The sequence below is a fragment of the Gopherus flavomarginatus genome, chromosome 3 (assembly GCF_025201925.1).
Source record: "Gopherus flavomarginatus isolate rGopFla2 chromosome 3, rGopFla2.mat.asm, whole genome shotgun sequence".
Taxonomy (NCBI): Eukaryota; Metazoa; Chordata; order Testudines; family Testudinidae; genus Gopherus; species Gopherus flavomarginatus.
This window is the reverse complement of record NC_066619.1, coordinates 285,264,634-285,287,852: the sequence shown is the minus strand read 5'-3', so window position 1 is coordinate 285,287,852 and position 23,219 is coordinate 285,264,634. Positions and strand designations below refer to the sequence as shown.

The window sequence follows — 23,219 nt, the reverse complement described above, 5'->3', positions numbered from 1 at the left end:
GATCTTTGTAGGTACAAGATCTACCCCCTACGCACTCCCCCGGAGCTCTGCTGAGTTTGTATCTAGTGGAATTCACAGACTTCACCAGTCATCCAAGCAGCCCAGTGGGTGGGTTTCAAATGGGGCAATGTAGAGATGTATGAACTAAGCAGCTCCACTGAGCTCAGAAGTTAGGGCAAATGCGTCTCAAGGACGATAAACCCTGGTGCTTCTGGATGGTACCAGGGAGGAATTTCCCACCTCTCACAGGGCATCACATTGAGCTGTTAATACATTATGGGAGGGCAGGTGTCCTCTGAAGACTCACATGCTGGCAGTTCACAAGACCAGTGTTGTGTCTTTTGCTCTTTACAGAGCACTACCACTAATGTAAGCATGGTGGGTCCAGAGATCCATGTCTGCTGCACTTACACCACGAGGAAGGCCTAGCTACACAGACACACTGCAGTTCTGGCTGCTTTCTAAATGTGTACCCCTCAGCGAGAGCCAGTAGAGGGCTCGCAAGCTATTTAAAGGCACGCTGCCCTATTCGTATACACTGCAACAGGGGACCAGACTAGAGGAGAAAATGGTTTGATGTGATAAGGCAGGGAAGGGAGCACCGGAGTACGTGGGCCATTGAGCTGTTGCGGTAAGGCAGAAGGTCGGGTAGCTGAGCACATGGTCAGACTGAGTCTGGCAAACCAATATTCCTGCCATGCTAGACACTGGTTGGGCTGCCACCTGCAGAGCTGCCGGTGATGCCACCTGCACAGGTAACCAGCTTCTGAAAACTGCATCTTTCGAGGTGGAGACATCAAGGCTGAGGTCAAAGGGTGCGCTCTTCCTGCCTGTGAGAACAAGTTTCCCAGTATGGAGGCATGTAGTGGGACGGCTGCCCCACTCCATTAGAGCAAGGGTTAAAAGCAGCCCCGGAGAGGGCTGCCTGGGAAAAGCAGAGAGAGCAGCTGAGGGAGTAGCTGGCCACAGGTGTGGCCACAGGTGTGGCCAGCTCAATCAGGGCCCAGCTGGCCCTGATCAGAGGGCAGAGGGGCCAGGAGCTGAGGAGAGTCTCAATCCAGCCCTGTGGTGGGAAGGGCCTGGCTGCCTGTGAGCACAGGGTACCTGAAGTGGAGCATTGCTGGGGAAGGACAAGAGGAGCTGGGGAGCTCCAGCCTGGTAGAACCCCAGGCTGAGGCCTTGTCGAAGGCCTACGAAGGTACTGGGGCTACAGAGGAGCAGCCCAGGTTTAGGCAAAGGCAGCTGGTCCAACCCCCTTGCCAGTGATGAGTGGCTGTTGCAGACTGACGTCTGCCCCAGGGACTGGGCTCTAGATGGTGACTGGCAGTAGTCACTGAGGCAAGGGGAGTTTAGAAGGTTGGGGGTTCCCCTGGGAGGGGAGACCTAGAGCATGGGGACTGCTGTGGGATAAAGGGACCCTGGGGTCCGGGAGGGACACAGGGCCTGAGGCAGGTGAGCCACTGGCCAGCAGAGGGTGCTCTGAAGCTGGAGTTGCGCTAATTCCCAAGGCGACCAGCAGGAGGTGCTATGCCAGTGAGTCCGTGGTCTGCTACAAGGCAGCAGCGGCTCCACAACCATGCAGGGCCAAGTTCTAGATGGATGACTCATGTCAGGCAGCCAAAACCCTGACAGCCTCTGGATTCATGCTGGCCTGCAACCAAAGGGGTGTGTGTGTGTGTGTGTGTGTGTGTGTGTGTGTGTGTGTGTGTGCGCGCGCTTATGCAGGGAGGTGTAGTCAGGTTCAAGTAATGTTTGTAAGGCTCCTCGAGACCCTAACATGGAAGGCAGAGAAGAGCCCAGTGGTGCAAGGTGTAGATTATTCAGGGGCAGGTTTTTTAATCACTTGGCCATTGCTTGCTGCTCAGGACTGGGCTAGAAAGTACCCTGGAGTCTGATGCCTCTCACACCAGCTTAATGCCTGGCTGTGACTCTACTGGCGTCAGCAGAGTTACGACCGATTTACACCACAGGAAGTGAGGGCAGCGGTACAGAGAAATGGAGAGCACCGCTCTATGGGAATGTTACTTTAGCACCTAGAGGATCCAATATGCTAGGTACTGTACATCGCAAGAGACAGTCTTTGCCCTGAAGCTCTTGCAGCCTGAACAGACTGGTTGTGGGAGAAAGGAAGGATTATTATCCCCATTTTACAGGTGGGGAAACTGAGGCAAAGCCTTATCTAGTGACATGCCCAAGGTCACACAGGAAGTCTGTGGTAGAGGCACAAATGGAATCATAGACCATCCAAACTACAGAGGGAACCAAGGCACAAAACTCAGCTTCAGAGCCAACCTCCTTCCCAATCCAGGTGCATATGGATAAGGGGATCTCTCCTGGCCCATTGCATTAGAGAGGCCAGGTGCAAAGATAGGATCAGGACCTGAACTTTTCCAGAGCTCTGGAGTGACAGTCTGGGGCCATCTCCAGCTAAAACCTTGGGAGACTTGTGACTTCCTCAGTCCTTTGGGCTGAGCTGCATCCAGAGCTTTGGGTTCAAAAGAACCTGAGATTCCCAGGGAAGCTCTGAGACTATACTCCCCTGGGATACAAAACTGGGGCAAAGGCCTTACAAAGAACCACTGACCTCCTTGCAGCCTATCAACCTCCCGATGGGCCCGCACTGCAAACTCCGAACCCAGATTTCAACTACTGAGCTAGGTTTTGCGCACTTTTTTTAGAGGCTCACCTGGGCTCTGCGCTATGCCCGTTTGAAATGGTGGGTCTACTTTGTATAAATGGCAGTGCAGGGCTGGGTGCCAATTGTCTCAGTGAAGCCAGATCACACGTGTTTCATTTACAAGTAGAAAGATGGATTTTTTTCTAACAGCTGGCCCTGCAGCCTTCCCCCTGGCCAGGCTGCACAGAGCTCTTCCTAGCATGCTAACCGGTATTTTCATGGTTCACGTGTAGTCCTCCGTCTATCTGCATCCATCTGTTGTCACTTGTCTTGTACTTAGCCTGTTAGCTCATGGGGGCTGGGACCATCTTTTTCTTTTGGATTTGTACAGCACCTAGCGCAGTGGGGTCCTGGGCCATGACTACGACTCCAGGCACTGTGATAATACAAATAATAAGGTTTGGTTTTCTTCTAACAGCCAGACCCACAAGTTGCCCCCTGGGACCTGAGATTCAAGCTGGTGTCATTCCATCTCCCAGCTCGCCGCCAGGAATAAAGATTCCACAGGCTAAGCTCCGCCCCTCCATCCTGTGCAGCCCCATTGTCCTCCTGCCCCCACCTGTGCACCTCCACTTGCCGTCATGGGGTTGCCCAGGCGTGGGTACTGGGTACAAAGCCTTGCTGGTGATGCACAAGTCCGCTCCTTCTGTCTTTAACCAAGGTAACTCCAGTAGGAGGAACGAGCAGCCAAAGCGCCAGCGGATCTGGCTTCGCTGAGCCCAGGGAGCGGCTGAGTAAGAAGGTGCCATTTCTTTTTGAGAGCGAGAGCCGCTTTTCACAGCTTCTGACAAAACCACAGTGACGTTTCTGAAGTGCTAAACTAATTTGTCGCCCAGTCACTCCACCGTCACGGTGTATGATGGCACCAGAGCCCTGCCATGGGGCTACAGCCGGGCAGCTGGCGGGGGCAGAGGGCGGGGCCGTGTGCCCTCATTAATAACACTCCAGGCAGCTCCACCATCTGGGCTTGGGGGAGAGGCTGACGTAGGTTTCGCCTTCGCTTCCCTTCCAGCAGCGTTTGCGAGTTCAGTGCCTGGATTTTTGGTTGCAGCCAGGGTTGGTTTGGCCAGTGGGGGAGGAAACAGCCTCCTTTTGGCTGAAGGGGTCTGAAATCTGGCTAACAGCAAGGTAGGGGCTCCCATCCCCCCACATCCCCCCTCCCCACCTTTGCCGCGGGGCAGCCTGGGCCTCCCAGATGTGCAAGGCCTAGTGGGCAGGTTGTGACCTTTACAGAAGTGGTGGCTATACATGTCAGAACTAATGGACTTGATGCTGCGAGAGGGGGGCAGGGGAGAGAGTGCGTTCAGGAAGAGATCAGCACAAGTGCGGCTCTCATTGCTGGAGGAATTTCTGGGTCTGGGGGCTCGGTGCATGGAGCTAGGGGAAGGGGGTGGGCTCACCCTGCAGTTCTTTGCTGAAGGTGCTCTCTGGAGCTCGCTTTAGTTCACTAGGGAAAAGGAGAGCAGAGTCCAGCGTGACAGACCCAACGTGGGGATTTTCAAAGGAAAGCAGCCATCTCTCCTCCTGTAACAAATCCCTGCTCAACCAGCAATGTCACAGGTGTCACTAAACTGCACACCGCAGCCACCTGACTCTTCCTGGTGGTAATGGGGATAAAGATCTCTGCTCCAAAAGCCTGGCCCCTGCATGCTTGAGCTAAAGGAGAACCTCCGCTGGCAGTACAGAGCCTATGACACACAGCTGGCCAGTTCTGATTGCATCCACTAGAGGGCAGTTTGCCATCTCTCTCTCTCTCTCTCTCACCCACACACACATCAATTCCCTACACATGTTGTGGACCAGCCTTTTCACAGTGGGCTGGATGCTGAGTTTGGGGCACCTCTGTGGGCCACGTGCAGACATATAATTCCAGGTCCTAGAACCCAATCCTGGATTTAGGATTTAGCCAAGAAGCCAGTCATGGGGTTACACAGTCAGACGAGAGGCTCCCCTCTTTCTTGAACTTCAATGACATCTCACGGGGGGGCACCCCTAGAAATGGTTCGGGTGGTACGTCTGCCCCTCCCACTGCGGTTCAGGGAGGAGACCGGAAGCTGCCTCGCTGCAGTTAGGACTCTGACTCAGATCTTTCGGCCCATGCAGTGCTAAAGAATCCCCCTACCCTGTCTTGGGGATGGGGGCGCCAGCTGCACTGACTACAGGAGGCCCCTTTGGCTGGCTCTGAGGCTGCAAAAACCCAGCAATCGCTGCTTCCCCTCCCAGCCGTGCCCCAGACAATATCAACCGTCTAGAGAAGATAGAGCAAGAGCTTTTATTTGCATTCCACAAAGACCAGGAGGCATTCAGTGAAATTGAAAGATGGTAGGTTCAAAATTGATGAAAGGAAATATTTTTTCACACAATGTGTAAGTTGCCTGTGGAACTCATTGCCACTGGATGCAGTTAAGGGCTTAGAAGCTAGACAGCCAGAACGTTTTCATAGTTAACACTCACCCAGATTTTGGAAGGGACACAAACCCTCGTATTTAAGGGGTTTAACTAATCTCTAATATACATTATCAGTTCTTTGAGGAACAGAGACTGTCTTTTTCTTCTGTGTTTGTACAGCACCTAGCACAGTGCGGTCCCAGCCCATGACTGGGGCTGCTAGGCACTACCACAATGTAAATACTCTTCATAGGAAGTAGGATGAGACCTTAACGGGCAGATTATCCCACTGCTGCATGCTGTGGGGTTCTTACACCCTGCTTCTGGTGCTGGCAACTGGCAGCGGCAGGAGACTGGACCAGTGATCCAAGGTTCAAGCTACTCTGGCAGGTCCTAAGATTTACGGCTATGACCTTTCAATAGCCTGGCTGCTGCCTTGATGTCCCCAGGGCCATCCCTGTCTTGCCTGATCCTGGGAACCAGCCCTATTCCAAGTCCGTTTCTAATGCCGTGCTCTTTGCTCTGCAGCGTACCGGACGGTGTGCGGGGTCAACGGGCCGCTGGTGGTGCTGGACAATGTGAAGGTAACTGAAATGCATTCCCTGGTGCTTTATCCTATGTCAAACGACTGGGCAGCATGTCACTGCGTCAGCCTTATGCTTTCTTCCCACATCCTGCTTTGGGCTCTCCCTCTCGCTCACACACCCCTCTCCCCTTGGCCCCCGCCTCTCCCATGAGTGGCCCCGTTTTCTCCGTCTGGTCCCTCCTTAGTGATACCATAGGAAAGGCACTGTGCCAAGTCATGTGCTTTCACTTTAACTACATGCACACTTGATGCTCTGGACTTGATGTCTCCTCTCAGCTGAGGTGAGGAGAGAGTTTTCGGGGAGATCTGTCGTGTACAAACCTGCAGGATCCTAAGGGGCTTAGGGTCTGTCCATCAAGTAGTCCACCCCTGGGGGGTCATGTCCAAGCTGAGCTTGGCTTAACCTTATCTTCTCCTGAGGCAAATGCACTTGGAATCTCCTTCCTTAGAGGTTTTTAAGGTCAAGCTTGACAAAGCCCTGGCTGGGATGATTTAGTTGTGGTTGGTCCTGCTTTGAGCAGGGGGTTGGACTAGATGACCTCCTGAGGTCCCTTCCAACCCTGAAATTCTATGATACGAGTCTAAGCAGGAAGGTGTGGGGAGCAGGAGATGTATTCGAGTTACCCGGGGGAGGCATCTCTCTGTGCCCCCCATGCCAGTAAGGCCCTGAACTGGCCCATCTTGGAATGACTGAAACCCCCAGCCCAGGGGTCGGGGGCAGAGAGAGGCACCCACTAGCCAAACCCCTTCCCCCCTGGGTTTCCCCAGCCCCTAAGCCACCCAAACTCCACCCCCCACTTGGGGGCTGGGGTGGGAGGACGGGGGCTGGGATTAGCTCTGCTGAACCCTGATGCCTTCTCTACAGGTGCCTTCTCTCCCAGCCCCCACAGGCAGCGCCTGGCTCAGCACATAGGAGCCATTCGCTGCCGCAAAGACACAGCGCCCGCCCAGCCACAGCCTCGCGCAGAGAGCCCCAGACCTCGGCCGGGGAGAGGTTTCCGATCTGGCTGCCTCTGAGCTCAGCGGGATCAGGATCGGGCCCCCTGTGTGGCATTTCCCCTCCAGTGCAAAGTGAGAGGGAAGCTGCCTCCGGGGTTTGTGCCCATAATGAACAGAGGCCTTGTCATAACATTTTTCCCAGATCTGGATCTTAGCGTCCAAAATATGGGTGTTTAGCATGAAAACCTCCAAGCTTAGTTACCAGCTTGGACCTGGTAAAGCTGCCACCAGCCAGGGATTTACAGTGCCTAGCTCACTGTGGTCTCCCCAAAACCTTCCCTGGGGGACCCCCAGACTCAGATTCCTTGAGTCTCACAACAAAGGGGAATAAATCATTTCCCTTTCCCTTCCAGGTGTTCCCTCCCTGGGTTCCTGGAGAAATATACAGAAGCAAGCTCTGTGAATCTAAACAGAGGGACTCCACCCTCCCTGTTTCCAGTCCTGGAAAACAGAAGTACCGAGAGCTAATCTCTCTTCCCCCCTCACCCAGAGGGTATGCAAAGTCAGGCTTAGTAAATCTAACACAAAGAGATTTTCCCCCTGACTTCTTCCTCCCACCAATTCCCTCGTGAGCTGCAGACTCAATTCCCTGGAGTCCCCACTAAAGAAAAACTCCAACAGGTCTTAAAAAGAAAGCTTTATATAAAAAGAAAGAAAAGGACATAAAAATGGTCTCTCTGTATTAAGGTGACAAATACAGGGTCATTTGCTTAACAGAAAAAAATGAATAAACAGCCTTATTCAAAAAGAATACAATTTAACACATTCCAGCAACTACACACATGTAAATACAAAAGAAAACAATATAAACCTATGGTCTTCCTATCTTTGTACTTACAACCTGGAAACAGAAGATTAGAAAGCTGGAGATAGAAAAATCACTCTCATAGCCGAGAGGGCACAGACACAAGACAAAGAACAAAGAACTCACACACAAACTTCTCTCCACCTAGATTTGAAAAAGTCTTGTTTTCTGATTGGTCCTCTGGTCAGGTGTTTCAGGTTACTCCTTTCCAGGTGAAAGAGACATTAACCCTTAGCTATCTGTTTATGACAGGCCTCCCTAGGGCCGTGTGATTGGCCTCCTCGTTACTGCTTCTCCTAATGACCCTGCCTGACAGGCTACAGGGCGAGGGCCCATTCAAGGGGCTCTCAGAGCCTGGCATGGTGAACCTCCCACTTAGCTTCTCCAGCTGGCCAAGGAGGGCCAGCAGCGCAGTCGCCTGGAGCAGGGGGTTTGCCCCCCGTGCGGGGAGCAGTGAGTGCATAAAAATGAACCTGACCCCCTCGGGCCCCAGCAGAAGGCCAGGCTGCTGCCCAGCTGGGTATGGGGGGGAAGGGTCTGGTTCCCCCCACGTCATCTCCCCCAGCCTCCCCTCACAGAAGCACGTGTCTCCCCTGGGCGTAAAGGGCCATAAGCGGGGCCTGGTTTGAGCTGCATTCAGTGGGGAAGGGGGAGCCAAGGTGGCTTGTAGCTCTGCAGCTCCTTGATTTTCCCCTTTGCAGCTGCTGGGAGTAGCCGGAGCGCAGAGAAGCTCAGCCCGTGTCCCCTTCCCGCAGCCATGCCCCCTACACCTGAGGCTGCCCAGGGGGTCTGGTGCAAACAGAGGTGCTGTGCTCGTGATTCCAGGGGGGCTCGTGCAGCCGGATCCACTGGGTTGCTGGTCTTTCTGCCCCCGGGGAGTGGGCCATAGCAGAAGGAAGGATCGAGGCTAAGGTGCACGGCAGTGGGAGTCAGGCCACATGTGTAGGAGTGGGAAGGGGCCTCTGATTCTGACCTACATCTGGACTGGGCAGCTGGGCTGGGCCCTGAGAGGAGGGGTGAGGTTAGCTGGATTCTCCTTCATGTGCAGCAGAAGCAGGATTATCTGCCTCACTTCAGGTAGTGATGCCCTTCTCCCCTCTCCCCTCCCCCTATCAAGCCCACAGACGACAGCTGGGTGGCACAGGTGTTTCTACTGGCAGAAGGATGGGGGGAAGTGTAACTGTATGGTGGATTAAGGCCGAGGCATTACAAGCCTGTGCCAAGGATGCCAGCTCCCGAGTCACGTGAACCAGGAGTGCAAAAGAAAGCTTGAAAACATGACCTAAGGGTAACCAATGCAGCAACTTTATCCGCCTGAGTCTGCTGAGAGCCTGCACCAATAGCTCTGAGAAGTGGGAATTGCCCTATACATCTCAAGGGGATGTTAACCCCAAGACCCACTGTTCAGCTCAGCAGTGGAGCCTTCAAGCAGCAGGGCGAGCTCCAGAGTTTTTGCCGTCCCAAGTGGCAAGGTTGGGGGAGCCGCAATCGCTATCGGCGGCAGCTCCACCGCGCTGCTTTCTTCTTCAGCGGCAATTCGGCAGCAGGTCCTTCCCTCTGTGAGGGGCCGAGGGACCCACTGCCAAAGAGCCCGACGTGCTTCCCCTTCCCCTTGGCCGCCCCAAGCACCTGCTTGCTGAGTTGGTGTCTGGAGTCAGCCCTGTAAGGCAGCACAGTGGGCCTGGGGCACTCACCTAAACACTTACCCCCGCTGACTGTTGGGGTGAGTCCTGGGCAGGCACCCTGCTACCTCTGCTCCTGTTCCCCTGAGGGTGGGTGGTGTGGGGGGAAATGAACCCCAGCTGTTGCCCCCTATGCTTCTGGGGGAAAAGGGCGTCTCTCTGGGAAGGGGTGGGCCCCCCTGCCACCACCACTTTAAGAGGGGAGCAGAGACACTGGACTCCTTGTGTCATGCCCAGAGCCCCCGAGTTGCTGAATTGGACCCTGCCCAGGTGCAGTGAGGGGAGGAGGAGAGCAGGGCATCTCTCAGGGCCTGGTGTGGCATGCAGCTCCCTTATTCCCAGCGATGACACAGGAGAGGGAGAGGGCCCTGGTCCTGCCAAACTCCCATGGAGTGGAGGTGCCTAAATGCCTTGGAGGATGTGGGCCTGAGATCTCAAGGGGGGAAGGCAGCTGCAGGGCGCGGGGGGTGGTGGATCTTGCAACTGGAGCCCATTTGGTGCGGACGGATCAAGGGAACCAACAAAGGGAGCCCTGCAGGGCCTCCCCGCAACAGCTGATTTGTGGTACGGGTTGCCCAGAAGCACCTGCTGCAGGTGGGCTGTAACCAGAGAGGTGGGATCTACGTGGGCCCTGGGTCTGAATTAACACTCATCAAGGGGAGGAGAGACGGCCTGTCCTGGCACAGCCAAAGCCCCTGTTAGGCTGGGCTGAGAACAAGGGAGCTGTGCAGTCCTTTCGGAGCCCTCCCTGGATTCTGTCCCCTTCCCTTCTTGGCACATGCTGCCTGCTTAGAGCTCTCCCCGCTGGTTGGATGACGTGATGCAGCCACGCTGGAAAGGAACCATGGTATGTGGCACAGACACATGCAAAATCACGCTTAGTTTGTGTTTGGCCAAATCCTATGCTAAGCAAATCGTGTGTGTCTTGGTGGCACATAGCTAAAAGGTGACACATTTTATAAGTGCTTATGTACAAATGCTAGAAGTCTATATACTAAGATAGAGGAACTCTAGTGCCTGGTATTAAATGAGACTATGGATATAACGGGCATCACAGAAACTGGTTGGGGGAGTAGCGCTGTATGTGAAAGAAAACAGAGAGTCAAATGTAGTACATATTTTAAATGAACCAAACTGTACCATGAAGTCTCGATGGATAGAAATGTAGTGCTTGAATAATAAGAATATAGCAGTAGGGATATACTACCAACGACCTGACCAGGATGATAATGGTGACTGGGAAATGCTCAAGAAGATGAGAGGCTATAAAAATAGAAAACTCAGGAGTAATGGGGGATTTCAGCTATCCCCGTATTAACTGGGTACATGTCACCTCAAGATGGGATGCAGAGATAAAGTTTCTAGACACCATAAATAACTGCTTCTTGGAGCAGCTAGTCCTGGAACCCACAAGGGGAGAGGCAATTCTTGCTTTAGTCCTCAGTGGAGCATGGGATCAGGTTCACAAAGTGAATATACCTGAACTGTTTGATAATAGCAACCATGATATAATATATAAATTTAAATCCTGGAGGGGAGGACACCAAAGAAGCCCAGCACAGTAGCTTTTAATTTCAGAAAGAGGAACTACTGAAAAATGAGGAGGTTAGTAAAACAGAAATTAAAAGGTACGGTGCCAAAAGTGAAATCCCCGCGAGCTGAATGAAAACTTTTAAAAAACACTATAATAGAGGCTCAAATTAAATATACCCCAAATTAAAAAAACATAGTAACAGGACCAAAAACCTGCCACTCTGGCTAAACAACAAAGGAAGAGAAGCAGGTAGAGGCTAAAAGGCTTCCTTTAAGCATTAGAAGTTGTATCCTACCGAGGAAAATAGAAAGGAGCCTAACTCTGGCAAGTGAAAGTTAAACATACAGTGAGACAGGCCAAAAAAGAATTTGAAGAGCAACTAGCCAAAAACTCAAAGTAACAGCAAAAAAAAAAAATGTTAAGTACATCAGAAACAGGAAGCTGCCAAACAACCAGTGGGACCACTGGACTGTTGAGATGCTAAAGCAGCACTCAAGGACGATAAGGCCATTGGGGAGAAACTAAATGAATTCTTTGCATCGGTCTTCACGGTTGAGGCTGTGAGGGAGATTCCCAAACCTGAGCAATTCTTTTTAGGTGACAAAGCTGATGAACTGTCCCAGATTGAAGTGTCATTGAGGAGATTCTGGAACAAACTGACAAACTAAACAGTAATCAGTCACCAGGGCCAGATGGTTTTCACCCGAGACTTCTGAAGGAACTCAAATGTGAAATTGCAGAACTACTAACTGTGATATGTAACTGACCATTTAAATCAGCTTCTGTACCAGATGACTGGAGGATTGCTAATGCGATGCCAATTTTTAAAAAAGGCTCCAGAGCTGACCCTGGCAATTACAGGCCGGTAAGCCTCACATCAGTACTGGGAAAACTTACAGAGATGAACATGATTTGTTGGGGAATCTTTGAGGGAGTCAAGGAACGTGTACAAGGGTGATTCGATGCATACAGCGTACTTAGATTTTCAGAAAACCTTTAACAAGGTTCCTCACCAAAGGCTCTGAAGCAAAGTAAGGAGTTATGGAGGTTAAGAAGGAAGGTTCTTTCATAGAAGATTAGGGCTGGAAGAGACCTCAGGAGGTCATCTAGTCCAGTGGTTTTCAAACTTTTTTTCTGGCAACGCAGTTGAAGAAAAGTGTTGATGCCCGCAACCCAATGGAGCTGGCAATGAGGGGTTTGGGGTGTGGGAGGGGGCTCTGGGCTGGGGCAGGGGTTTGGAGTGTGGGAGGGGGATCGGGCTCTGGGCTGGGGCCAGGAGTGAGGAGTTTAGAGTGCAGGAAGGGGCTCTGGGTTTGGGAGGGGGCTCAGGGCTGGGGCAGGAGATTGGGACATGAGGTTGGGGCACAGGGTTACCTCGGGTGGCTCCCAGTCTGCAGCGCAGCGGGGGTGCTAAGGCAGGCTTCCTGCCTGTCCTGGCACCACAGACTGCACTGCGCCCCAGAAGTGGCCAGCAGCAGGCCCGGCTCCTAGGCAGAGGTGTGGAAGTGGCTCTGCGCGACCCCCACCTGCAGACACCTCCCCCCCAGTGAAGCTGGTGCTCAGGGCAGGGGCAGCGCACAGAGCCCCATGCCCTCTCCTCCCCCCGCCTAGGAGCCGGACCTGCTGCTGGCCACTTCTGGGGCGCAGCGCGGTGTCAGAACAGGTAGGGACTAGCCTGCCTTAGCTGGGCATCACTGCCGCCAGGACTTTTAACGGCCCAGGACTTTTAACGGCAGTGCTGACCAGAGCTGCCGCGACCCAGTGCCTGACTGTATCCAGTACTGGGTCGCGACCCGCAGTTTGAAAACCACTGATCTAGTCCAACCCCCTGCTCAAAGCAGGACCAACCCCAACTAAATCATCCCAGCTAGAGCTCTGTCAAGCCGGGCCTTAAAAACCTCTAAAGAAGGAGATTCCACCACCTCCCTAGGTAACCCATTCCAGTGCTTCACCACCCTCCTAGTGAAATAGTGTTTCCTAATATCCAACCTAGACCTCCCCCACTGCAACTTGAGACCACTGCTCCTTGTTTGGTCATCTGCCATCACTGAGAACAGTCTAGTTCCATCCTCTTTGAAATTCCCCTTCAGGTAGTTGAAGGCTGCTATCAAATCCCCCCTCACTCTTCTCCTCTGCACACTAAACAATCCCAGTTCCCTCAGCCTCTCCTCGTAAGTCATGTGCCCCAGCCCCCTGATCATTTTCGTTGCCCTCCGCTGGACTCTCTCCAATTTGTCCACATCCCTTCTGTAGTGAGGGGCCCAAAACTGGATGCAATACTCCAGGTGTGGCCTCACCAGTCCTGAATAGAGGGGGATAATTCACTTCCCTCACTCTGCTGGCAATGCTCCTACTAATGCAGCCCAATATGCCGTTGGCCTTCTTGGATCAGTCAGTAACTGGTTAAAAGATAGGAAACAAAGGGTGGGAATAAATGGTCTGTTTTCAGAAGGGAGAGAGGTAAATGGTGGTGTTCCCCCTAACAGCCATCCTGCAAAGCCAGCTAGATTTATTTTCTTATAGAATTGCTTTCTCACTGTGTGTGTAGGTATTCACCTCCACCTGTGATACCCATTATGTAAAATGCCTGTATTTCCCCAACGCCAGAAAATCTGGCATGTCACCATGGTCTTTGAAAGAAATTCCTCCCCATTGACATCAGTGCACAGAGACAGTTCCATCCCTTGTGCGAACTGACTAGATCTGTTGGGTGTAGCTCCTGTTACCGGGAGGTTTTAGTAGATGGGGGAAATGCTGCTGCTTGGTTTGACAAAGAGACCCTCTAGTGGACACGGATGTGCTCATCCTGCATTTTCAGGGCAGATTCAGCCTGGCTGAAAGCTCTGTGGACACGGATGGGCTGGAGTTGTGTGTTCACTCACAGCAGGCCCCGGTATGCTCACCGTCTGCTCAGTTATAGGGGCCATGATCTTCCGGCTCAGGCATGGGGCTGGGCGTTCAGCATTTTGTGTTTGTTACCAATCTCGGTGCTTGCCTAGAGACCAGGGATTGAACTCCCCTGTCTCAATGAGTTCACTGTTATTGTAACCCTGCTATCCAGGCCCTCGTCAGTGGCATTAGGGCAGCTCTCGAGTTAAAAATGGCCAATACTGAAGCCAGGAAAGCTGCATTCCATACGCAGCTGCCCCTGGCTCCAGAGGAAGGGTTATGCCTGGTAATAAATAAATGCTTTGTTGATCAATTGCAACATCGTGGGTCGTGGCGATAGCGCCTTTCACTCTGACATGTGCAGGATGGAAATGAATAAGATCAGTTAAAGAGCTGGGCCACGTGTTAGATTGTTTTAAAGGAAGGTTTTTACTGGAGATTTAAAGTCCAAAGTTCACAGGCGTAAATGCCCAGTGGCCGGGGAAACTGCACCGTCCTGGCTGAGGCTAAGCCAGCAGGCCGGTGGCTGGTGCATGGAACAGGACTGCTGGAGGTTTGGCTAAATGTCCATCCTTTGGAACATACAAAATTCGGCAACTTTAGGGAAGAACAGTGGGCCAATGCCAGAGCTTAGGAAGCAACGGGGGGTCTGGGGGGTGCCATAATGGGATATAGGCCCATCTGTGCTAGCTTTAATCTAGCTAACATGGGTAGGGTGACCAGATGTCCCGATTTTATAGGGACAGTCCCAATTTTGGGGTCTTTTTCTTATATAGGTGCCCCACCCCGTCCCAATTTTTCATATTTGCTGTCTGGTCACCCTAAGCATGGGTAACAGCAGTAGGGAAGATACAGCAGCAGACTAGCAACCTGGGTACGCCCCCAGGCCCCCAGCAGCCTTGTGCTGTGGCAGCTGGCCCATGTTGAATTCCGAGCCGCCACATCTCTGCTATGATCATTACCTGTGTTCGTTAGAGTCAAGCCTACCTGCACTACAGCCTTTACGTGCTATGTAGATGTGAGCCTTGATTCTAATCCAAACCAGGCCAGTAGAGAGTGACCATGGTACATCTCCCTCCCTGCTTTAACTACATGGGGGTTAGTCCGGGGGATGTAGCTGTAGCCAGAAGGTGAATTACTCCCTTGCTCAAAGTGAGGGCTATGGGGGAGCAGGGCAGTGTGTGGGGGGGGGGGTGGGGGAGCTTGCCTTTGCACCCGCCCCCATCATCTCCCTGCTCTGTGGCGAAGGAGAGGCTTTCCGATGTGGCAGCTTTCACCAGCCTGGCATTGACTGAAGGTCCATTTCAAAGTACTCAAGTGCAGACTATGATTCTGAGCCAATTTCTCTGCTACCTTTTGCTGTTTGGACGTCTTACGCCCTAGAGTCTGAGCCCCGCCCCCACGAATGTGCATAAATTTATCCTTGCAGCACCCCAGTTAGGTAGGGATGCTCACACTCTAAATAGACATCGGAGTGTTGTTAGCACCACTATACAGATGGGCAAACTGAGGCATGGGAGCATGAAGGGACTTGCCCAAGGTCCCCCAGTAGGTCAGTGGAAGAGCTGGGAATAGAACCCGGATCTCCAGTGTCCCAGTCTGGTGCCTTATCCATAGAAGTGATGAATACAAGGCGTGAGCTTGAAGAAAGGATTAGAATGAAGAGAGACCTTTGTCCAGGCGGGGCAGGAGGGAGCTCCAGGCCTAGGGGCTGCATGGCAGGAGCGCAGGGGCAGGATGCAAAGGGCAGAGTGGTGCAGGAGGTTTGGTCGGGGGCAGGGGAAGAGAACAGGACAAAATGAGCACAAAGGGATGGGGGAAAGCCGAGGAGCCCCGTGAAAGTGTGGGACGAGGAATGGGAGGTAGGCACAGCATGGGCCACTCATCTAGGGCAGTGCTCCGAGGCAGCGAGCACCCAGGCAGTGCTCCTGCTTCCAAAGGAACACCCAGATATATTTCCGATTGTTCAGCTGGAAGCAGGGTCCGGGGGGCGCCAGTCCAAGGGGTTACACCAAGGCCCAGGCTCTCCCATTGACAGTCCCACTGAGCTAGGGAGGGAGCCGGGCATTGCACAACGGTTGTACCAATGTGGGGAGCTGGCTGGAGTCTGGTTGTGTTGTGAAATTAAGCCAGGGCAGGATTGCTTCCCACAGAACAGCGACAGCTCAGACATTAACCCCAGCCTTGCTTCTCTCTGCGCAGTTCGCCCAGTACGCCGAGATTGTCAACTTCACCCTCCCCAATGGCACCAGCAGGAGCGGACAGGTCCTGGAAGTGGTGGGCTCTAAAGCTATAGTGCAGGTGAGTGCACAGCGTGCAGCGGGTTCCTTGTCACTGAGTTCACGGAACACACACACACAGAGGTTAGCTAAAACCAGGAAATCCTCTTGCTGGAAGCTTGCGATGTAACATGACTTTGGTTCTTTAAACCCAGAACCTTAACACACAAGAGCCAAAACCAGATAGAGACAAAGCAGGCTGCTCCCTAAGGCAGGATTCACCCACCTTGCTCTAAGCTAGCTCTTTGTTGAAGACTCAGCTTGCATGCCTCCATGCAGCGCCCCCTTGCAAACAGATCATGAAAATCTCTGAGACTCACTGGGATAGCTTATCATTTTAATACAGTCTCAACACAGCACAACTACAACTCACCTGGCCCATTCTGCTGCTGAGAATCCGTATTGATTTTCTATAGGTTCCCTTTTCCAGTTCGGTTCCATATGAGTTTCATTCTTTGCAAAGCGCATTGTCAGAGTGACTGGATGGCGCAGGAAACTGAGAAGAATATCAGTGTATCTGTATTATGGTAGCACCTCTAGGCCATAACCTAGATCAGGGCCCCATTTTGCTGGGCGCTGCACAAACCCATAGTGAAAAACAACCCCTGCTCCAAGGAGCTTGTGAGCATGCAGGGGCCTTACCTGATCACGATGTGTCTACACAGCCACTAGACAGCACAGCTGGCCCATGCCAGCTGACTCGGGCTCCTGGTGCTCAGAATATGAGGCTGTTTCATTGCAGTGTAGACATCTGGGCTCAGACTGGAGCCCAAGCTCTGAGACCATCCCACCTTGCAGGATCTAGAGCCCGGGCTCCACCTGGATCCCAGACATCTTTACTGCAATGAAACAGCCCCACAAACCTGAGTCAGCTGCCACTGGCCAGACCTGGGCTTTCCATTGACGTATAGACCTACCCTCAGTTCTCCTCTCCTCTCATACACCCTCTCGAAAGCAGGGCTGTAAGAGCAGCTGCTGCAGAGACTGGATTGCAAGTGTCTTTGGGGAAGTCAGGTTCTGTACCCACGGGAGAAGGGAGGTGATTTTCTGTTCCCTTTTCTGCCTCCATCCACTAGGCCTGGAGGAGACCTTGCCAACTGTACAGTGTGCTTGCAAAGCGCGTGTCATGGTGGCTGGTCCATCCAGAATCATAGAATCATGAAATATCAGGGTTGGAAGGGACCTCAGGAGGTATCTAGTGCCACCCCCTTCTCAAAGCAGGACCAATCCCCAACTAAATCAGCCCAGCCAGGGCTTTGTCAAGCCGGACCTTAAAAACCTCTAAAGAAGGAGATTCCACCAACTCCCTAGGTAACCCATTCCAGTGCTTCACCACCCTCCTAGTGAAATAGTGTTTCCTAACCTCCAACCTAAACCTCCCCCATTGCAACTTGAGACCATTGCTCCTTGTTCTGTCATCTGCTACCACTGAGAACAGTCTAGATCCATCCTCTTTGAAACCCCCTTTCAGGTAGTTGAAAGCAGCTATCAAATCCCCCTCATTCTTCTCTTTTGCAGACTAAACAATCCCAGTTCCCTCAGCTTCTCCTCATAAGTCATGTGCTCCAGCCCCCTAATCATTTTTGTTGCCCTCCACTGGACTCTTTCCAATTTTTCCACATCCTTCTTGTAGTGTGGGGCCCAAAACTGGACACAGTACTCCAGATGAGGCCTCACCAATGTCGAATAGAGGGGAATGATCACGTCCCTCAATCTGCTGGCAATGCCCCCACTTATACAGCCATTAGCCTTCTTGGCAACAAGGGCACACTGTTGACTCATATCCAGCTTCTCGTCCACTGTAATCCCCAGGTCCTTTTCTGCAGAACTGCTGCCTAGCCATTCGGTCCCCAGTCTGTAACAGTGAATGGGATTCTTCCTTCCTCAGTGCAGGACTCTGCACTTGTCCTTGTTGAACCTCATCAGATTTCTTTTGGCCTCAATCCTCCAATTTGTCTAGGTCCCTCTGTATCCTATCCCTACTCTCCAGCTGTTCCCTGTTCTCCAGAAGAGATCAGCCTACTCCTGTGAGCAGCTAGCTGAATAGCAGAGGGCTTTGCTGTAGCGGGTTGGGCCTTCAGTTCAAATCCTAGCAGCAGCACTTGCTAGTCCTCATTCCCACTACTAAGCCATTCTGTCCCTCTAGCTCACTTGAATCTTGTCAAGTTTGGCAGTGACCATGTTCATTCTAATATGGCTAAATGTACGTATCTACATCTGGGAATAATGATCATGATCATACATACAGGAACAGGGCAGCCCAGAGGATTCAGGAGGTCTGGGGTCTTTCCCAGCTGCTGAATTGCCACCGAAGACCTGGCACTTCGGCAGTGGGTCCCAGGGCAGAAGGACCCCCCGCCACAGGTCTTCGGGGCACTTCAGCGGCGGGTCCTGGAGTGGAAGGACCCCCCGCCGCCAAATTGCCGCCGAAGACCCAGAGCAGAAGAAGCTCCCGAGGCCTGGGCCTCGAGAGAGTTTTCCAGGGCCCTCAGAGCGAGTGAAGGACCCCACTCCAGGGGCCCCGAAAAACGCCCCGGGGCAAATTGCCCCACTTCCCCCCCCCCCCAGGCAGTCCTGTACCGGAAGGGGGACTCTATCCTGGGAAGCGGCGACTTTGAAAAAGATTTGATGGTCATGGTGGATAATCAGCTGAACAGGAGTTCCCAGGGTGACGCTGTGGCCAAAGGGCTAATGCAATCCTCGGATGCATAAACAGGGGAATCTCAAGTAGGAGCACAGAGGTTGTTTTTCCTCTGTATTTGGCACTGGTGTGACCACTGCTGGAATCCTGCGTCCAGTTCTGGTGTCCACAGTTCAAGAAAGATGTTGCCAAATTGCAGAGGGTTCAGAGAAGAGCCATAAGAATGATCAGAGGGTTAGAAAACCTGCCTTATAGCGAGAGACTCAAAGAGCTCCATCTATGGAGCTTAGCAAAGAGAAGGTTAAGGGGAGACTTGATCACAGTCTATAAATAACAAATATTCAGTTACGGGAGCTTCAGGCCAGCAGAGGCAGGAATAACACGATCCAGTGGCTGGAAGTTGACGCTCGACAAATTCAGACTGGAAATAAGGGATAAATTTGTAACGAGGAGGGTAATTAACCCTTGGAACAACCTATCCACGAGTTGTGGTGGGTTCTCCAACACTGGCGATTGTCAAATCGAGATGTGCTGTTTTTCTAAACTTGGCTCTAGGGATTATTTCGGGGCACTTCTCCGGCCTGGGCTATGCAGGGGTCAGACTAAAGGATCGCAATGGTCCCATCTGCCCTTGGAATCGATGTCTCTGACTGTTGGGTGGGGGGTCTGATTCCAGCTCCTTGTGACAAGGCAGCCACAACACACTCACAGAACCACCCTTGCAGCTGGCTCTCGGCGCACAGGCAGGCCAGCACTAAGGGGACGGGCAGGGTTCTAGGACTGTATATAGCGCCTCTGGTTAACACTTCCTATTATAACACTCTGTTGTCAGCGGCTTATAACTTTGCAAAACTGTAACTGTTGGGGCTGGAATTTACCCTGCTGAGCGTCTGCTTCAGCCTGAAGTTATTTTTCCCCCAACAAAAGTGATTCCGCCTTTTCTCAGAACAAGACTAGGGAAAAATCGGCTGTTTTTGCCCATGTTAATAAAACTCTTAAGCATTTTGTTGGGAAGCTGTAGCCCCATCATGCTCTGGAGCAGGGACTTGGCATTTGGCTGCTGGGGCCAACACTTGCCCTGTCCTTGCACTTCCCATCTGCTGAGGGGCCATGCACAAACCTGAGAGCAGGAGACCATGTCTCCTGTGCTCCCAATGGCCGCCCCCCGGTTGGCCCCCAGGCAGCAAGGAGGAGATGACTGTCGGCTTGGAGAGGAGAGGAGTCTGGGGGCAGTGGAGGGAGGGCAGGTTGGACAAGGAGCCAGGCAGGTGGTGGGTGAGACTGGGACAAAGACCCAGGTGGGCAGCATGGAGAAGAGAAGCCGAGGGTTTGAGGGCACTGGGACAAGAAGCCAAGGGGGCTGGGGACTGGGCTGGGGTGTGCTGCTGGGCCATGGAACCAGTGAGTGTGGGGACATGGAGCCAAGGGGACCAGGGAGCTGGGGGATATTGGGACAGGAATGAGGACTTGAGACAGGGGGTGGAACTGGGACAGTGGCCTGGAAGGGCCAGGCTACAGGAGTCAGGACAGGCGGGCGCAGGGGCTGTGTAACCACTAGAGTAGATACTCCCCTCGGACACTAGACTAGAACCCAGGATTCCTGAGTCTCAGTATCCCTCGGCTGCCAGCCCGTAGCAGTGAAACCCACTGGCAAAGTGTGTGTCTCATCCCCATCTACTGGATAGCTCATGTTGGGGATGACAACCTACTAGTGCTGTCAGTTGCTCCGGGGCAGAGGTCTGCGCTATGGAACTAACAGTTCGGACCCTTCCGGTGACCCATGTGGGTACCCGCCTAGTTCCACAAGCTGGCACTCCTGTTTTGTCAGTTTGTTTTTTTCAAAAAGCTAGGAAATACACACCAAAAACTATGTTAAAACGCACCGTTCAGGTGACAAAGTCAAGCACTCAAAGGCTGGGAAATGCCAGTGTTAGAATGAGGAAATGCCTCTTTCAACCTGAACTTGGCCCTGTTGTGTGCATGCACTAGGCTACAACCTTTAATTACATGGGCACAGCCGATTTGTTCCCCAGTTCCCTCTGCCTCACGTCATTTCCCCCTAAAATGTGCCTTTGGCCTGGCCCTGCTGGAGGTCCCCAGAAATGCCAGTTTCAGGTCCCATGCCTCCTACTTCTCCACCCAGTCAGCAAACTCTGCATTGACAATCACCAGTTCATCCCTCACCCTCGCAACAACTGGCACAAAAGGTCTCGCCCTGTGAGATCCTTATTGTGGCCCTGATTCTGCACCCTCCATGCGGGTGGATTCTGTGGGTCTCCACGGGGGCACCAGGGTCCTTCCAAAATAGAAGTCACAGTTTTCTGTAAAAGTGTCCTGACCTTTTGTAATCTAACTCCCTGTCCCTTCCAATCAGCCCACCTTCCCTCCTGGCTTGTCCCTCTCTAATCATTAACGCCTTGAGCTCAGCCTAGTGAAACTAGGCAGCTGCACAGTTGACCTGCCTGGGACCTCTGCCGGCGAGCTGCGAAACTTCACTCCTCCAATGCGGCAGAGACCTTTGCAGTGCCCTTCTAATCCTATTAGGGAGTCAGCCTCCAAAAACCTGAGTCTTTTGCAGAAGCGGCTTAGGAAGGGCCTGACCCACACACATGCACTGGGGTAGGGCAGCCTTTTCCTTTCTTCCCTGTGGCCACAGCTGCAGCTGGATGAATGAGCCTGCTTGAATGTGCCACATTCTTTCACAGTCTGGTCTTTCCAAGGGGCCACACGGCTCTAATTAAAGCAGCGGTCGGGAGGTTAATTAATACAAATGGTGGCAAATATTATACCAATCAAAGTGCCTTTGGATTCCCTTCTCTGCTAGAGCACACTGCTCTGGTAGGATCTCGTTAGCGGGCTGGGAGAAAACACAGCCCTTAAACTGCCCGACTGTTACATCCATTGCATTAATGAGACTGGTTATGCTTTCTTTATTCCGGCCTTTCCCTGACTCATTTTGGAATTGCAGGGATCTCCAGAGCTGCCTTCTTTGAGCAAATCTAGGTTTCAAAGCAATTTTAAAAGAATGATTTCTCATGTGGTAGGAGCTGGAATGGAAAATTGCAGTGATCTCTTAGCTAACTAAAGAAATTGCATGTAAATACTGGTGTGTAATGTTTATATAATATATGTGCGTGATATATAAATATGGCCCTGACCCTGAAGTTGGCTCTGCTCAAGAGAATCCCTCCACTCATGCCGAGTTTGTTGCAGAATCTAGGCTTGTGTGCCATATATGCTACTGAACTTCCCAGCAGGGATAGCTGGTCTGATGATAACTCTTGAGACCCAGGAAATACAGCTCGTTATATGCGAGCAACACATGTGCCATTTTCTCCCGTAGCGACTGGTCGACTACTCAGCTGATGTTTCTTCATTTGTTCACATGGCAGAGGTCTGTACTGCAGCGAGCGCTGAGGATTCAGACCCTACTGGTGACCGGGGCACTGCACATTTAAATGCAGAGGGGAGCAGGATATTCTGATGCCTGCTTCCATTTCCTGTGTCTCAAACCACAACAGGGGCTGGCTTCCTGTCTGATTGCTAGGGGTTCGGTTTGTGTTGTACTGAAGATGCAGCTTGTTCACACACACACACACACACACACACACAACCAACAGATCCCTGGCTGAGGACTTTCATAGCTTGCAAGGGCCTGAGCTCTCTTTCCCCCCCGCAAAGTCAAATCTGAAAGGTGGTGCCATGCTCCAGTTCTGCCTTGGCTCAAGAGCGCCACCCATTGAGACACAAACTCCACTTCCTGCAGCACCTGGACTTTTGCCTCAAGGTCTCTCATTGGAGTGCTGACCTGGTCCTACCCTGCTTAGCTTGGGAGATGTAAGAATTCTAGCAGCAGCTAGAAAGCAAAGGACCACCGTGCGCTTCATGCCCGGCACAGAGCTCTGTGCCCAGAGGCGAACAAGCAGAGTGCTACCCTGTCCCTTTGTGAAGGCAGGGCTGCTGAGCAGGGATGGACAGGTGACCTGCTTTTGAATCTACATAGTCACATTTAGGGGGCAGGTCCTGAGCTGGTGTAAATCAGACTAGCTCCACTGGTATCAGCTACACCAGTAGCTATGGCTCGGGCTCCTTCTGGAGCAGTGACCCACGGGGGAGTGTGTGCGACCTGTCCACCTCTGCACCTGATCTACACAGGAGATGAATCTGTTCCAGGAGTGCAGCTGGAGGGACAGATTCTTTCGCTCATGTCATAGAGGTTTCTGTATTTAGCTCTGGAGGGCCCCACTCCAATCCCCAGTGTTGGCCAAGATCACCAGGCCCAGATCCAGCCACGACTTAAAATTGACTGTAGTACTGCTTACGTACCAGCTTTACAGAGTCATTCCTGTCTGTCAGCCCCATCATTCTCCAGGCCAGCCAGGTCCATGAGGGTACAGGAGAGGGACAGAAATCTCCCTGGGGTGGTCCAGCAGCCTGGAGGTTTTACACTGTAAAACATGAGGGAGATTGTAGGTTTAAATGGAGGGGTAGCCAGGTGAGCACCAGTTCCCCAGATCCACGCGCTGCTGCATTAAGGCCATAAACTGGGAGTTGTGCAGCTCTACGCCAGGCTAGAGAGGGGGCATGCTGAGACACATGCATATGGGGTCCAGTTACATTGTGGAGTAAAGGTTTGAGCCAAAGCCCATTGAAGTCAATGGAAAAACTCCCATTGACAGGCTTTCAATCAGGTCCTAAAAGAGGAGTTTTCTTAATACCAAAGCGTCTTTCCTTCCTTC

The 23,219-nt window shown here is 52.5% G+C and overlaps 1 protein-coding gene across 1 annotated transcript in view; it reads left to right on the top strand.

The window, feature by feature from the left end:
• Positions 1-23,219, top strand: part of ATP6V1B1 (ATPase H+ transporting V1 subunit B1) — an 81,728-nt gene that overhangs the window by 27,699 nt on the left and 30,810 nt on the right. The window contains exons 2-3 of the mRNA XM_050943395.1: positions 5,594-5,649; positions 15,763-15,861. Of these exons, the coding sequence (XP_050799352.1) occupies positions 5,594-5,649; positions 15,763-15,861 (155 nt within the window). The remainder of the gene's footprint in view (positions 1-5,593; positions 5,650-15,762; positions 15,862-23,219) is intronic.